The following is a 14308-nucleotide window of genomic DNA, read 5'->3' as shown; positions in this document are numbered from 1 at the left end:
TTATGCTAATGGAGCAATACCTGCCCCAGGCAAGGCAAAGCCTCCCCAACATGTCGGGCTTGGTTGAGACAGATCATCCCCTTGCTCTCCCCCTACTTGGAATCGCACCAACACCATTACACAATTAGTATTTCCCAGCGAGACTAAGACCGCAATAACAAGTTTAATGAACAAGGAGACACGGTGCTGCACACAGACACCCGTCTCTCTGTGCCAGCAGAAAGCACGACCCTGGTGGGTGAATACACGAAACACCCGGAACGTTCCTGTCGTGGCTGGGTTGAAGCAGACGAGCCCCAGGCTGTGTCGTGCTCGGATGAGCAGCCCCCTTGCAGGAACCCTCCCCGCAGACGTTAAATCTATTCACTGCTCCCGAAGGAGCTGCAGGCGCGTAGCTTGTGAGGGTCACACCAGGAACCTTAACTTCTGTCTTCTCTTGCTGCTCTCAAGACACTTCAGTGGAAGATGATCTTTTTATACTTGGAATTGGGGATCTGTCCTCGTGACTTGAGCCTCCTGACGGCCTCTCGCATGTGTTTGGGCTGCAGCGGTGGCAGCTCCCCCCATTTCTCACACACGTCCAGTGCTGCACACCAAAACCCAAAGAGTTCACGTCAGCAGGACAGCTAAGCTTAGCCAGCCTCTTCCTGTTGGAGCTTTAACTTTAAAGGCAACAAGTAACATTTTCATGCAGGGTTTACAGCTCACAGCTTGTTAATACACAAGAACAAAACTGCTTTTGTGTGCTTCTACTCTGAAAGAGTCAGTCCTAGGGGCATTGGTACTGGACCAGAATAAACTTTTTAAACCACTTGGCTACTCTGGAATATACTGGTTTGAGTCATGTAAGAATTTATCATCTTAAACCTTCTGCTCTAAAGCAGCCCCTAGGCTGGGTGGTGTGTTTGGGGGTGTTGGGTGCAGCAGTGACAGGAAGGTACAACCTGCAGTGCACTTTTCTATCATTTACAGTAAGTATCATTTACACCTTCTGCCAAGGACATGAAGCAATTAACGACACGAAACAATTAACGACAGCAGTGAAGCTGCTTCTCCAAACCACCTCAGGCAACGCAGCGCTGCAGAGACAGGAACAGCAAAACTGCATCACCCCGTAACGGCGATCCCGGCACAGAGGCCACGTTTTGTGTGACGAGTCCGTGTGACCTGGTTGGCATCAAAGATGGCACCACCGCCTCCTCCAGTCCAAGCAGAGCAGGCGCACAGCGGGGTCAGCCTCCCACCGCTGTCCCAGAACGATCTGGGCTCATCCCATAAGGGAAGGCTCTTACAGGTTAAGAAGCTTAAATAATTAATTTCCCTCTGGGCTGAATTTGTCATCAGCAGCATTAACAGAAGATCTTTACTGCCGCGTTGTTGCAGCCTGCTTACAGGCCAGCTTACTGAGTAAGACCTGCGAAGTTATCCTCCCTGGAGAGGAGGAAACAGGAGGCCAGTGGTCACCAGCCCCTGCTGCCTCGCGGGCAGGGGCAGAGGGGAGTGGGAACCCCACGCTTCACCCCGCTCTTGGCTGCAGTGTTCTGCTGCTGCTGGAGGGGCTGAGCGCCCCACGGGACAGCAAGACTGGGAACCACAAAGTGTCCAGTCTTGTTTCACGTCCTTCTGCTCTGCTGTGAGCGTTGAGTTCACCCCGGATTCTTACCTTTTCACTCAACGTTTGCCACTCACCTTCCTCTACCACCTCCCCAACGAAGACCTTGGAAATGCCAGACATGGCGATAACCACGTTCTGAGAGACAGAGGTGCCGGTGATGGACTGGATCAGCTGGACAAGCGGAGAAGGACAGTCAGCTGAGCCAGGTACAGCAGCAGTGGAACATTTTAACTCATATTTAGCAGTTTGAGCCTGTCAAGTATCAACCAAAGGCTACTGAAACAGAACAGCAGTAATAGAACTTTAGAATTAGATCCTACAGCTTTGAGCACACGCTGGCTGTCAAGGTTTTAGCTTCCCCTCACTCAGCTGCAGACCCTGTACCAGCAATTACTTTTTCCTGTTGCCTCATGGGCCCCCAGCCCGCTGTTATTTAAGATGAGCTCCTATTTAAACTGCATAAACTGTGGGAGGGCACTAAGCTAGACCATAATGGGATAAGCTGATCTGATAATGGCCTCAGCCACAGGGGCTGAGATACAGCTGGAGGGGGGAGCACCCACAGCCTGTACGTGCCACAGAGCCAGCTCGTGTTGTGCAAGGCCCAGATAAGGCCACAGCCAGGCTTAGTAAGGCTCAGCCTGCTTGGTCTGCTCAGAGTGTCTGTGGCAAAGCGTTACTGAAGTCATACCCGTTTAATAGCAGCTTTGGGGAAAGCAGAGCGGCGATACATCTCGTAACGGTTCAACTGTTCTTCAGAAAAGGAAGAGACCAGTATTCTGGAGCGGAGAGAATTGTTTGTTTACAGCAAAAATAAAAGTCTGAAGCTCTTCAGGCTCCTGCAACAATCCCGCAAAGCCCTTCTACCATCCCAAGCATCCTGAAGCACAAAGCAGAGCCAGGTGCTCCCGTGGTGCCAAGGTTTGTAATGCAAAAGGGCGGGGCCTGCTCAGGAGGGACTTAGGATGGAGCTACGGGCTTCGTTAACCACAGGCTCGTAAACTAATTAAATGATCATTGTGGCAACCCTGTGCGGTGCCCTCCCGAGCACCAGCCTCCCCAGGCGCTGCCACCCGCCGCCCCGGCACTCACTGCATCTTCTGGATCTCATCCTCGTCCACTTTGTGCTTCTTCTCCTTCCTCTCCTTCAGCTCCAGCTTCACCTTTTTGGCTGCGGACGGCTGCAGGCTGGGGTCCTCCCCGTCCACCGCCTCCCCCTCCGCGCTCCTCACCTGGGCGAGAGCGCAGCGCTCGGCTCGGCGGCCCCACAGCCCGTCCGGGCCCCGCTCCCCCCTCACAGCGGGCCCGGCCCGGCCTCACCTCCCCGTCCGGCGCCTCGGCCTTGGGCTCGCCGCCCCCGCCGGCCTCTCCCGCCTCGCCCTCGCCCGCCACCTCCGCGGCCGCCGGCTCCTCCACGGCCGCCGCTCCATCCCCCGAGGGGGACGAGGCCGCGGGCGGCGGCTCCTGGCCCTCGGCGACAGCCCTGAGCTCCTCCCGGCCCGCGTCGCCGGGATCCGCCATCGCCTGGCGCAGCGACGTCGCCTCCTGATGACGTAACGCTACGGCTGCCGCGAAGGGCCGCGGCTGTCGCCAGGGCAACGCGGCTGCGGGTGAGGCGTGGGGCCGGGCCCGGGGGGGGGAAACTGGGGGAACTGGGGGGCACTGGGGTGGAAAGGGCTGGGGGGAACTGAGGTGGGGGACACTGAGGGTAGTGGGGGAACTAGGTGAGAAAGTCTGGGGGGCACTGGGGGAACTGGAGCGGGGAGAACTGGGGTAACTGGGTTGGGAAGGGCTGGGGGCACTGTGGGAACTGGAGTGGGAAGGGCTGGGGGGAACTGGCCTGGGGAGAACTGGGGTAACTGGGTTGGGAAGGTCTGGGGGCACTGGGAGAACTGGAGTGGGGGCCACTGTGGGAACTGGAGTGGGAAAGGGGTGGGGGCACTGGGGGAACTGGAGTGGGAAGGGCTGGGGGGCACTGGGGGAACTGGAGCAGGGGGAACTGGGGGAACTGGGGTGGGAAAGGCTGGTGCTGGGGTATGGGGATGGCCTGGGGCGAGTGTGGGGTGAGGGGGGCCCCTGCAGGAAGCCAGGCTGGTGGCTGCAGCGGGGAGAGGGGCCAGTCCCCTCCAGCTGTGTGAGTCTTTTGTGCAGAGCTAGAGGAAAACCTGGCTGTTCAAAAGGAGCCACGTTACGGTGGGGCAGGTTGGGAGTCCACAGCTCGGTCTCAAGGCCCAGATCAAAGTTTCCAACAAGTCAGAGCTCCTCGAGTTATCACTGTGGGTTTCCCGCTAGTTTTGTGTCTCGGAGGCAGGGATCGGTTTGGACAGGCTGCCACAGCCCGTCTTCCCCGGTGTTTCCTTCTAACAGGTCCCGCTCTGGCAGCAGGGAGCGAGGATCGGGCTGGGCACGGTGTGGGGAAGGCTCAGCACCCACATCTCCACCTGTCCCAGCCCCTCCTCGGCCTCGGGATCCTCACCCCGCTGCTCTTTGTTTCTTTGTTTGTTGTGCTGTAAAGTGGGATAACGTTAACATAGGGCTGCAGGATTCACTCCAGCATGCAAAGTCCTGGAATGCCTTTGGCAAGAAGTGCTTAAATATGCAAAATTTCCAGCAGTGCCTTTACGCATCCTCCTCCTCCTCTGTGTGGTTCCGTGGTCCCAAGCCCCCCGGCAGGAAGGTAACGCTGCGTGTGGAGGCCCAAACAAACGCTTAGTGACGTGAGGCCGGTGATGGATGCCAGGGGTGTGAATCCCCTGTGAGTCTCCTCCTGTGTGTGGGGCACAGCACGGATCAGGACGAGCTCCCTTCACTTCCCTGAAGCACAAACCGCGCTGTAACAGGCTTCCCCAAACACAGGGATCAAAAAGTGCCTGAGTCAACTGGTGCAAATCCCCTCCGAGGGAGAGAGCAGCTGCCTGCAAGGGCTGATACTGTTAATATTATGTTTAAATGAACCATCTGGCCGCATTTGAATTATTTTTTACGCTAGCTTATAGCATTATGCAGTGGATAACTGCTTCTACCCATTTCACTTCTCCGTGTAGACTGATCCTCAGCGTGCAATGCAAAACACTGCGCCTCCCTGAAGACGTCCGTGTGGGAAAATAGCTGCAAAATTATCTGTGAACGTTCATCCTCTCAGTAAACACGCAGAGGGAAAACCCTGGCAAAGTTATACAGGAGGATGCATATAAAAGAGGAATATCTGTTCTGTATATACACCCGTGAGCTAACGCTCGGGTGTGTTTTACACCCGGCTCCTCCAGTGTATCAGAAATCTGGGAGATGGAATTTGACCAAAACGCACCCCTTTCACCCTGCAGCACGTGCTGGAATCCCCCTTTTATATTATTTACGCGTTCAATGAATAAAATTAAACAAAACGAGCCCAAAAGGAGGTGGAGTAAAGGGTTCATTGAAAGAATAACCCAGCGGGGGGGGGCGTGGCCTGCGGGGCACTTGCCCCGCCCTCTCACCGCAGGCTCCGCCCCCACCTCTAGCCCCGCCCACCCGCAGGCTCCGCCCCGGAAGGCCGCGGGGGGGGCGTGGCTTGGCGGGAGGCGGTGGCGGCGGGCGGCGGCGGCCGGGCCGGGCCATGGGGAAGGAGCAGGAGCTGCTGGAGGCCGCCCGGACCGGGAACCTGCCCGCTGTGGAGAAGCTGTTATCGGGAAAACGCCTCAGCTCCGGCTTCGGTGGCTCCGGGGGGGGAGGAGGAGGAGGTGGAGGAGGCAGCTCCGGGGGGGGAGGCGGCGGAGGAGGCAGCGGGAGCGGCGGTGTGGGGCACCCGCTGTCCAGTCTCCTCAGGTGAGCGCGGCCTGGGGGCGGGGGGGGGGAGCTGAGGGTGTGAGGGGGGTGTGGGGTTGTGGGAGTGGGGCTGAGGGCCGGGGAGGGGCTGTGGGGTCCGGGAGGAGGAGGGAGGGGGTATGGGGAGGGGGCTGTGGGCCTGCTGGGTAAGGGGGCTGGGTGTTGTGGGGCAGGAGGGGCCTGTGTGGGGCAGGGGGGCAGTGAGGGTGCAGGGCTGGGGGGTGGGAGGTAAGGAGAGCGCGGTTGGAGCCCAGGAGGGGGGGTCTGTGGGGATTTAGGGTTGGGGGAGGGGGGTGGGGATGGGAAGGGATGTACGGGCTGGGGAGATTTAGGGTGACGGGGCAGGGGGTGGTGTGGGGGGGCTGGGGGGCCTGTAGGGTCATGCAGCAGGAGGTGGGGGCTGGGGGGCTTTGGGGGGCTTCGGGTGGAGTAGGGGGTGTGGGCTTTTGGGGTGCTGTAGGAGTGTGGGGCAGGGAGAGGGAGTGTGAAGCTATGGGGCCGTGTTGATAGGGGCTGGGGCAGGAGGAGGCAGGAGGTGTGGGGATGGGGGTCTGTCGGGGCTAGAAGGTGTGAGCTGGGGGCTGGGGGACACGGGGTGAGGGATGTGGAGTGGGGGGTGCGGGTTGGGGGAATGAGGTGGGAGTTGTAGGGTAGCGGGGGCAGCTGTAGGGATTTGAATGCGCTCTTGGGGTGGAGCGTGTGGGTGAGAGGGCGGTGGGATCAGGGGATGTTGGAGGTCCCTGGGGCTCGGCGGTGTGGGCTGGAGCCCTGGGGGACACGGATGTGGGCTGCAGCGCTGGCAGCGTGGAGGGACTGGGGAGACCAGTCCCCTGGGGCGCTGGGCCAGGGGAGGAGTCGCCTTGGATGGGAATTGAGGGCCGAGGGGATGGGGTGAGATGTTACGGTGGGCTGTGATGGATGTGGGGTGTGTGAGGATGGGCTGGGGGAGCCCTGAGGGTTTGGTGCTGTCTGTGGGATCAGGGGTGCGAGGAGGCTGTGCTGGAGGGGGCTGGCAGCTGAGCCCCTCGGGCTCGTGTGCCCCGAGGTGAGGAGCAGCAGGGGCCAGCGGGCTGGGAGAGGAGAGGAGCCTGTCTGGAGCAGGTGCTTCCAGGGCTGGGTGCTGCCCGGTGTCCCCCGGGGCTCGGACTGCTGCAGGCTACGAGGTTCTGGATGCTGCTGGTTACCGTGTGTAGCTGCAGACTGGTGTAACTGGGAAAATGTGATGTCTTCAGAGGAGGACTCTGGGACAGGGTGCTAGCAGAGGCTGCCGACTCTGAAGCCAGGTCGTGTGTAGGTTCCCATGGTGAGGAGAGCTGCTGGCTGAATTCACTGGGGCAGATGTGCAGCCAGGTGTTCGGCAAGGCGTCCTCTCGCTGCTCTTGCTCCGTGCACGCTCGTCCTCCCTCAGTCGTGTTCGTGGCTTGCGGTTATACTGCTCTGCTGCGCTTCTCAAACCGGCGAGGGCTGGTGGGGCTTGGGGCTCGGCTCTGCTGCGCTGGGGGCTGCACAAGCAGATGGAGGGCACAGTCATTTGTAATTTGCTCTGTTTTGAAGCTCTTAGACCTTTGTTAGTTTTTTTCTCCTCCCCTTTTTTTCGGCATCTCCCAAGGAAACCACTGGCTGGTGCGTTTCTTGAGTTGCAGCTTTTTGCCATTTCAGCTTCTCTGCTGGAAATGCTGCTGTTCCCATTCCCTGAGCAACTGGTTTATACTGGGACAGGGGGAGGAGATTTGAGTCCAGTGTTGAGTGACGCTGTCACTGCACGACCTGATTCTTTAGAGGGATACGACTTGCCCGTTTGTGGCCAAATTTGATCCATTTTTCCTTATCAGAAATCTGCTGTTGCACATTGGGCTGAATGGCAGAGACGCGCTGACACGGAGAGGTTGTGCTTTCCCGGCGCGTACATTTGCTCCTCTGAAATGTAAATCTGCTCTCGGGTCAAACTTTATTCTTCTCTTTTAATATATTGAACACTCTGAGCCCTTGTTTTGAGTGGGGAATTGCTCCGACCACTTCAGGCTCGTCTGCGTTAGAAGATGGATGTACTTGCAGGGTGTTTAGATAAAGTAGAGAGGGTCAGTTGAGTTAAATACACACCACGAGTGTTATCAGCCTCTTGTTCTAACAGCTCCGTCGCACTTTCCGACAACGCGTGGTGATGACGGCGACCTTTTTTTCTCCGGTAAGACAACTGCTTGTGATACCAGCTGATTTGTGGAGTGGGCAGGCTGTTTGATGTCTGATCAGTTAGCGTGATTTTTCACATGTACACGTGGTTTCGTGTGTAGACGCGTATCTGAAGGGTGGTGAATGTCCCAGCTGTCATTCATAGCTTCTGTGTTCATTAACTCGACTGTCTTAAATGTCTGTCAGTTGACACTACAATGATCCTTTTCTGCCACCAAAATTCCCAATCCCTGAACCTCTTTTCCCCTGCTGCTGAGTTAGTCAGGCTTTTTGCATGTTTATGATAGTGGCTCTCGTTCTGGAAGCGTGTTGGTGTTCCCAGCATGTTGGGAGTCATTGCAGCTCATCCTTAACTTGCTGTCTGAAATCTGCTGCAGCATCCCTGGATTTACAAGAGTTTGCATGCACCCATGTGGATGCTCACCCCGAATGCGATCTCAGACCTGTGTGGATCGTGACCTCTGTACCACGTTTGATCCAGCAAACTTGGCTGCGGTATTCCTCGATCTCAGCGTTCCGAACGCCGGGCAGTGACCGTGAGGATGGTCTGCGCTTACCTGCAGTCACCTCTTGCAAACCAGCAGTGGGGTGGGAGTTCAGGGGGCCGTGGTGTGCGGGGTTGCAGCACTGAGGAAGCAGAAGGTTGCTGGGGGTTGTTCGAGGGCTTGGGTGCTGCGGTGAATGATGCATGATAGGTATTGAAAATGGACCTCTCATGATTTAGAGGATTTCTGATTGTTTCCAGTGCTCTGTCAACGTGTTGGGCTTTTACTTTGGGTTAAATGACTCCATGTGAGAAGACTTCTGCTTGTTTTATAGTGGTGAGGTTTTTATGAGAAACAGCTGCTAAATTTACCTGCAAGGAGAAGCCTCACAATTGTTTGGGAAGCAGCTGGGAGAAACCAGGCGATGTTCAAAACTGTTGTTTTCTGTAGCGCAGGCTTTAAGCGATTGCGTAGTGTCTGTGAGGTGGCCGAGATGTACAAGCTTTGCTGAAAGGTTTATTGCAGTAGCAAGCATACTCCTTCATGTCCCTTAGTACAGCAGCAAAACATTGGATTTTGGGGATTAGTTTCCAAAAAAAAGTAGCCGGACTATCCTTAGTGTATCCGAGAAGAAATTTGGGCACTTGTCTTCTGCCTGTGTGTCACCCTGTCTCTGTTGTGGTCTCTTTTCACTCTGCAAAGTGTGAAATTTAACTCTTGGCCCTGGTGCCAAGCCTGATTACTGACTTGTTTGCTCATCTCTTGAGGTGCGCAATTCCTCCAGAGCACCTTCGCCTGCGGTTTCCCTGCTTCCCCGGGGCAGGGAGGATGTTGCAGTAAGTTCTCCGCAGCAGGCACGGTATTTAATTATAGCTAACTTTGCCTTTCTGTACTCCTTCAAAAATAACTTCAAGGATTTGGAAACAGGGAATATGAAATTTCATCTGTCTGACACTTCATGGAAAGTCGAAGATTGGCAAATTAAAGGGACCCGATGCTGTGGGAGGAGGGTGGAGGTGACAGAAAAGAGTCTGCGGTGTCTACTCCACCAACTCCTGCCTCCTCTGGAGTGCAGCATCCCAGCGTGTGCAACAGGTCAAGAACAACTGTGGAATAACTTTAAAGTTGAAGGGTTTTCTTTTAGATCTTATTCCTATATCTTAATTTATTTTCCTGATTATGATTAGATGCATTTTCTAAATTAAAACCAGTAAATATGGACTGGACATGTGCCCAGAGACAGTCACAGTGCCAATTAAGTGGAAACATTAATGGAAGAAGTTGATGGAGAAGGCTAAGGTGCTTCAGTCAGTGGCTAGTTCTCAAGGCTCTGCAGTGCAGGAAGGATGCTTAAACAATAGATGTCTTTAGTGCTGTGGGTAAAGAAATCGCAAAAAAGGTACCTGGAGCAGGGATTTATTTTTTTGTATGTATGATAAAGCTGTATCTGAGAGAATTTAGGTTACAAAGCTTTGTCATTGGGATTTGGAAATATTTAGAAAAGGAGGTAAGACTGCTTTTATCCTTGCTTAGAAGTGGGTCGGGCTGCAAGCTTCTGGCAGAATGGCCTTGGGCCTTTTATAAGAGTCAAACACAATATCTTGGTTGGGCACCTGTGAAAAGCATCTCTTGACACCCATGCAACTGCTTTGCAAAACTGCAGTCAGCCTGCAAGACAAGAGGATGGCCGAAGTTGATGGGGTTGGGGTCTACATCAACTAAAGAAAAGGCAGGTTACTTTAATTTTAGAGATGTGCATTGTGTGGGAGCAACAATGCACAACACTAGAACATGGGAACTTTTCTAAGTAAGGGGTTTTTACCCCTTGGTTGCAGTAGAGAAACCTGTCTGTGGTCAGTTTTGTGTTTTCCCTTCCTCAAACAACTTTTGACTGCCTTCCTCTTTTTGCCTGATCATTTTGATTCCTGCTCCTGCTGAAGCTGCTCACGTATTTCAATATATCCCCTGATAAGGGAGCTGCTAAGCTGTCCTCCACCCCTTGAAGCTCGTTCCAAGAACAGGGTCATAAATGCTCAGCTGGGCTGGCAGAGCTCCCTTGTTCCTTCCTCCGTCTGATTTCAGGTCTCTTTGATGTCAGCATGATATTTAGTTCGTTTTTTTTTTTTTTTTTTTTTTTTTTTTGAAGTCTCACTGCTTGGACTACCTGTTCTCGAAAGAACATCTCAGCTTCTGAGGTATCAGACCCAGCTTTTTCTGTGTGGTGCTGCAGCGTTTCAGATGTCTCAAAAATAAAGTTGTGAATTAGGTACAAACCAGGCATTTCCTGGCAGAAACGAGCGTGTTTGTGGGCATGGTGCAGGAAGCTGCATTCCCACTGTTATACCTGGTAAGCGTTTGTGTTGAGCTCGGGGACTGGTCTGAGCTGGGGGACTGAATTTTTAACAAAGAGAGTAAATGCTGGTCCATAAAGTTGTAGAAGATGCCCCCAGCAGTAAATTCTGTGGAATGTATTGTTTCATCACATAAACTTCAGCCTACCATGTTTATTATAATTTAAATGTGAACTTTGTCAAGGTCTGGGGCTTTCATAGTTCCTGCTTCGATCACTGAGCTGAGCCCTCTGGGTGTGAGAGACGTGGACAAACTCCAAACGAAATCACTGATTTCTGCAGGTAAGCAGGAAGCAAGATGTGATAGACCGTGATAAGCCAGACAAGAAGGAAATGCAGAGATAGAATTGAAGATAAAGTCGCTCCCTAGGGGGTGAATATGCCACTGTGTAGCACTAAAAATGTTAAGCAGGAAAATAAACCCCACTGGAAAGCTAATGTGAAGAAGGGAGCGCAAACGGCAGGTCAAGGTACTCGGAAGGACATGGGGAGGATGAGAAGCAGCAGAGGAGAGGGAGATCGGTTTCTGGCTTTTGCCGAAGCAGATGGTGGGGCTCACAAAGAGGTGGTGGCTTGCCAGGGTTTGGGGGGAGTCTTGGCTTCGTGCTGCCGTCCACGCAGCCTCTGGGATCTGCTCACAAAACGTGATCGCTGGGATCCGTTCAGGGCCTGGAAATCTGCTGAAACCCAGGTGCAGGAGTCTGATGCAGATCCCTGCGCCTTGGTCGTACCCTGGCTGCTCCAGTTTCAGAACGTATCTCATATAGCATGGGCAAAAGCATTTCTCGTAGATCAGTGAGCATCTAGAGATAAAATCAGCTTCATATAAACACAGCTTAATGCTTTAAGCAAAAGCAAGTCCAGAAATTAGAAATGCTTTGTGAATCCATGAGGTTTCTTGGGTTTTCAGGGGCACTTCTGCATCGAGGCCTGCCAAATTTGGATATTTTTTTTTTTTTTTTTTTGCCTCCTCACTGTTAAGTTCAAGGCAGGAAGCAACAAAACAATCTGTGGCCTGAAATATCAAGCTGCATTCAGTAGGTTTTGCCAGTAGCAGTAAGGGATGAATTGTTTTAAAGCCAAATCTGCAGAAAAAGCTTTTTATTTTCATCTATTGATGTGAGAAGACTGGATCTTTGTTGATGAGAGGGGAAACTGAGGCTGCTGTTGAGCCCCAGATTGTATATGTAATCTTCTATAAGTGTATCAAGGAGAAACTTCTGCTGTGAATTAGGACTTTTTTGTATACATCTGTTGTGGGAAAGGATTTGGTTGGTGCTTCACAGAAGCCACAGCAAGTGTTCTAGTCAATTTGCAGCAGTTATTACTGGTGAGTATTTTGTTTGGTTTAGGAGAAGACATGGTGTAATGGCTGGACGCTTAAAGTAGCTTCAAATAGTCCAGATGCAGGTAGAGTCAGAAAAATTATTTCTATTTAAAAAAAAAAAAAGTGGGGTTTCACATTTGTTCTTGTGCAGCTGGACGATATAAAGAAATGATTTTAGTGCTACACATTCCCCCCGTGGTCTGAGGGTCTGGCTGCAGCCTCTCTGCCTGCTGCGCTCCCATCGGGAAGGGAGGTCCCACACCCAGGTGTGGCTGACTGGGAAAAAAGAGGAATGGCCCCGTTCGCAGTAAGGACCAAGGCTGTCAGTGTGTCTGTCCACTCACCGGTGTGTTATCGCCTTTTGTGGGGCCAGGTCTTGTGATGAAGTGGCAAGTCCTGCCGTGTTTGGTGGAGATAGTGGCAGGAAACAGCAGCCAGGCTCCAAAGGTCCAAGCTTCCAGGGTTGTGTAAAGGTGCAAACAAAGTATTTCCCTGTCTTCCCTTTCCCCCATAAAAAGGAAGTCGCTCCTGGTGCGTTCGCCTAAAACAGGGCTGTGTTAGAAATCACGACTGGGTCTTTCACTCTTCTTGGTGCTGTGATTAATGATCTCGCCCACTTTTAAACTGTCTTCTGATCCACACCCTACCGTACAAACAGCAAAGCAGGACAGATCTCTCTTTAATTAGATACCTGAACACTGGTATTGCTAAGAGTATTACTGCCACAGGCGTTAGGTGTGCACCTGCTCGTTTTTGTGAATTGTTTTCTAAGCACTTTTTAAATAATTCAGGAAGGCTGCAATTATTGGCAATGACTCTTAAGAGTTTTGTATCTGTGTGATCTTCTAATTCAGCTTTGGAACATTTTATTTGCTTGCTTTGGTCAGCATGATTCTGCGATTAGGGTTGTGTTTGGGGAGGTTTGGGTTTTTCTTGCCATAAATTTGCTGCGGGACCTTGGACAACTCGGATTAGCCGTGCCCTGCTTTGCTCACCTAAGCGATGGGTGCTACCTATTTTCTTCTCTAGAGGAGGATTTGGTTTTTATGTAGCACCCAGGGCTTGCTTGGAATGCACATGAAAATTGTTGTGTAGGTGGCTTCCCTTTCTGTGAAACTCCCTTGGGAGAGTTTTGTCCTGCTTCCTTCCAGACACGCCGTGTGCAGTCCGAGGTTTCCACGCCATGCACGCAGAGGGCAGCGACCTGGTGCTGCCTGGTTTGGTTGGCAGAAAAGATGGTTGGATGTTGAAGGGAGGTGCCGTGGTGCTTGTGGAGGGTGTGCAAGAGCTGAATTAAATGGATAAGGAGTTGGGAGCAGATGTGAATCGATTGAAGTGGTGCAGCCTTCTAGCAAAATGCTCTGAGCGCAGCATGTCGGATAGGAATCTCTCTGTTAATGCTGAGTAAAAGTGTCTTAACTGTGTAGGCAGCAACTCAAAACTTCCAGCTGATTAATGTTGGCTCTATAATACAGGTGGGTGTCCAGGCTGGGGCGAATTCTTCTGGCTATTGACTTCCCATCAGTCTTTACCCACGTGCTGAGTTCTCTGGAGTCCTGGGACTTGCTCTCTTGGGAGTGCCAAGGTGTTTATGTCAGACGGAGGGTGAGAAGACATTAGCTGGATTTTCACCTTGCTTTGAGAGTTTCTCAGCAGAGTGTTTTGAAGTGCCAAACAGGTTTTGGAAATATTCATATGCTCTTACAGGTTACCTCAAATACTCCATGGGCTAAGACGTGGTGTGAGGAGCGTTAGGCAGGTCAGGATGTTAGGTGAGGAGTGTTAGGTGGGTCAGATTGTGTTGAAGATGTCAGAACCAAGCCAGTTATCACCCGCTGACAGATGCCAGGGTCTAAATAGTTGCAGTATCCCCTTGTGTTGCAGGGGGCTGGGGCAGGAGCAGGGCTCCCTGGGGTTTTTTTTCCAATTGCTAGGTTACGCTCCTTCCCAGGAGCATCATTTTACAGCTCTCAGCATTCACAGGGCTCACATAAGATTCGTGCTGTGCCCCATCATGGGAGACACAGGGAAATGCATCCATGACACACAGTTTACTTATTTTCTATGCCCTGAACAGAAAGACTGGCTCCAGAGCTGGCTGGCTGTAAGAAGCCCAAGGACTGAGAAGGTGGTTTGTGTTCAGGGTGCCCAAAGGAGCAGTTTGAGCTAGGCACTGACGGTTTGGTTAAAATGCCAGGTGCAGTCCTGAAATTTGCATCTTGACTTTAGGGCTCGCTTTATTGATGCTGGAATTAGCAGCTGCATTCAGCATGTTCATGCAGGGGGATTTCTCTGTGTTTACCTTGGTGGCAGAGTGGATGCTTGTGAGAATTGACTGGACTGAGTGGATGTTTGTGAGATTCCCTGATGGCTTTTTGATGTGTATACCCCAAGTTATTATTCTACTAATGAGCTGTGTGTAGGAATTTCAGGACCAAAAACCACAGCTGTGCGTGTAAACAAATATAGGATATTTGAGCAGTGAGATATTGCCATTTCCATAGCCTTCTTCCCCTCTACTTTTGTCTGCAGTCCC

General features: G+C 52.6%; 2 protein-coding genes across 10 annotated transcripts in view; one reads left to right on the top strand and one right to left on the bottom strand.

Moving 5' to 3' along the window:
• Nucleotides 1–144: 144 nt before the first annotated feature.
• On the bottom strand, nt 145–3164 carry TAF11 (TATA-box binding protein associated factor 11). Of its 2 annotated transcripts, none has more exons than XM_074894059.1 (5): nt 2936–3164; nt 2708–2847; nt 2307–2394; nt 1690–1867; nt 145–586 (listed from the first exon to the last, which is right to left on the bottom strand). In XM_074894059.1, exons 1-5 carry the CDS (start codon nt 3134–3136, stop codon nt 456–458), a joined length of 738 nt encoding a protein of 245 aa, XP_074750160.1. In that variant the 5' UTR covers nt 3137–3164; the 3' UTR covers nt 145–455. The 2 variants fall into 2 exon arrangements, with proteins under 2 accessions (XP_074750160.1, XP_074750161.1); XM_074894060.1 differs by having other exon boundaries at nt 1690–1786; nt 2936–3157.
• A 2001-nt stretch (nt 3165–5165) lies between these two features.
• The window catches only part of ANKS1A (ankyrin repeat and sterile alpha motif domain containing 1A), a 127474-nt gene continuing 118331 nt past the window's right edge, over nt 5166–14308 (top strand). For all 8 annotated transcript variants that reach the window (XM_074893906.1, XM_074893909.1, XM_074893908.1 and 5 more), the window contains exon 1: nt 5166–5419. In XM_074893906.1, coding sequence (XP_074750007.1) covers nt 5211–5419 — 209 coding nt within the window. In that variant the 5' untranslated portion in view covers nt 5166–5210. The remainder of the gene's footprint in view (nt 5420–14308) is intronic.

Source organism: Strix uralensis, chromosome 24 (genome assembly GCF_047716275.1).
Source record: "Strix uralensis isolate ZFMK-TIS-50842 chromosome 24, bStrUra1, whole genome shotgun sequence".
NCBI lineage: Eukaryota > Metazoa > Chordata > Aves > Strigiformes > Strigidae > Strix > Strix uralensis.
This window is presented reverse-complemented; position numbering and strand designations above follow the sequence as displayed.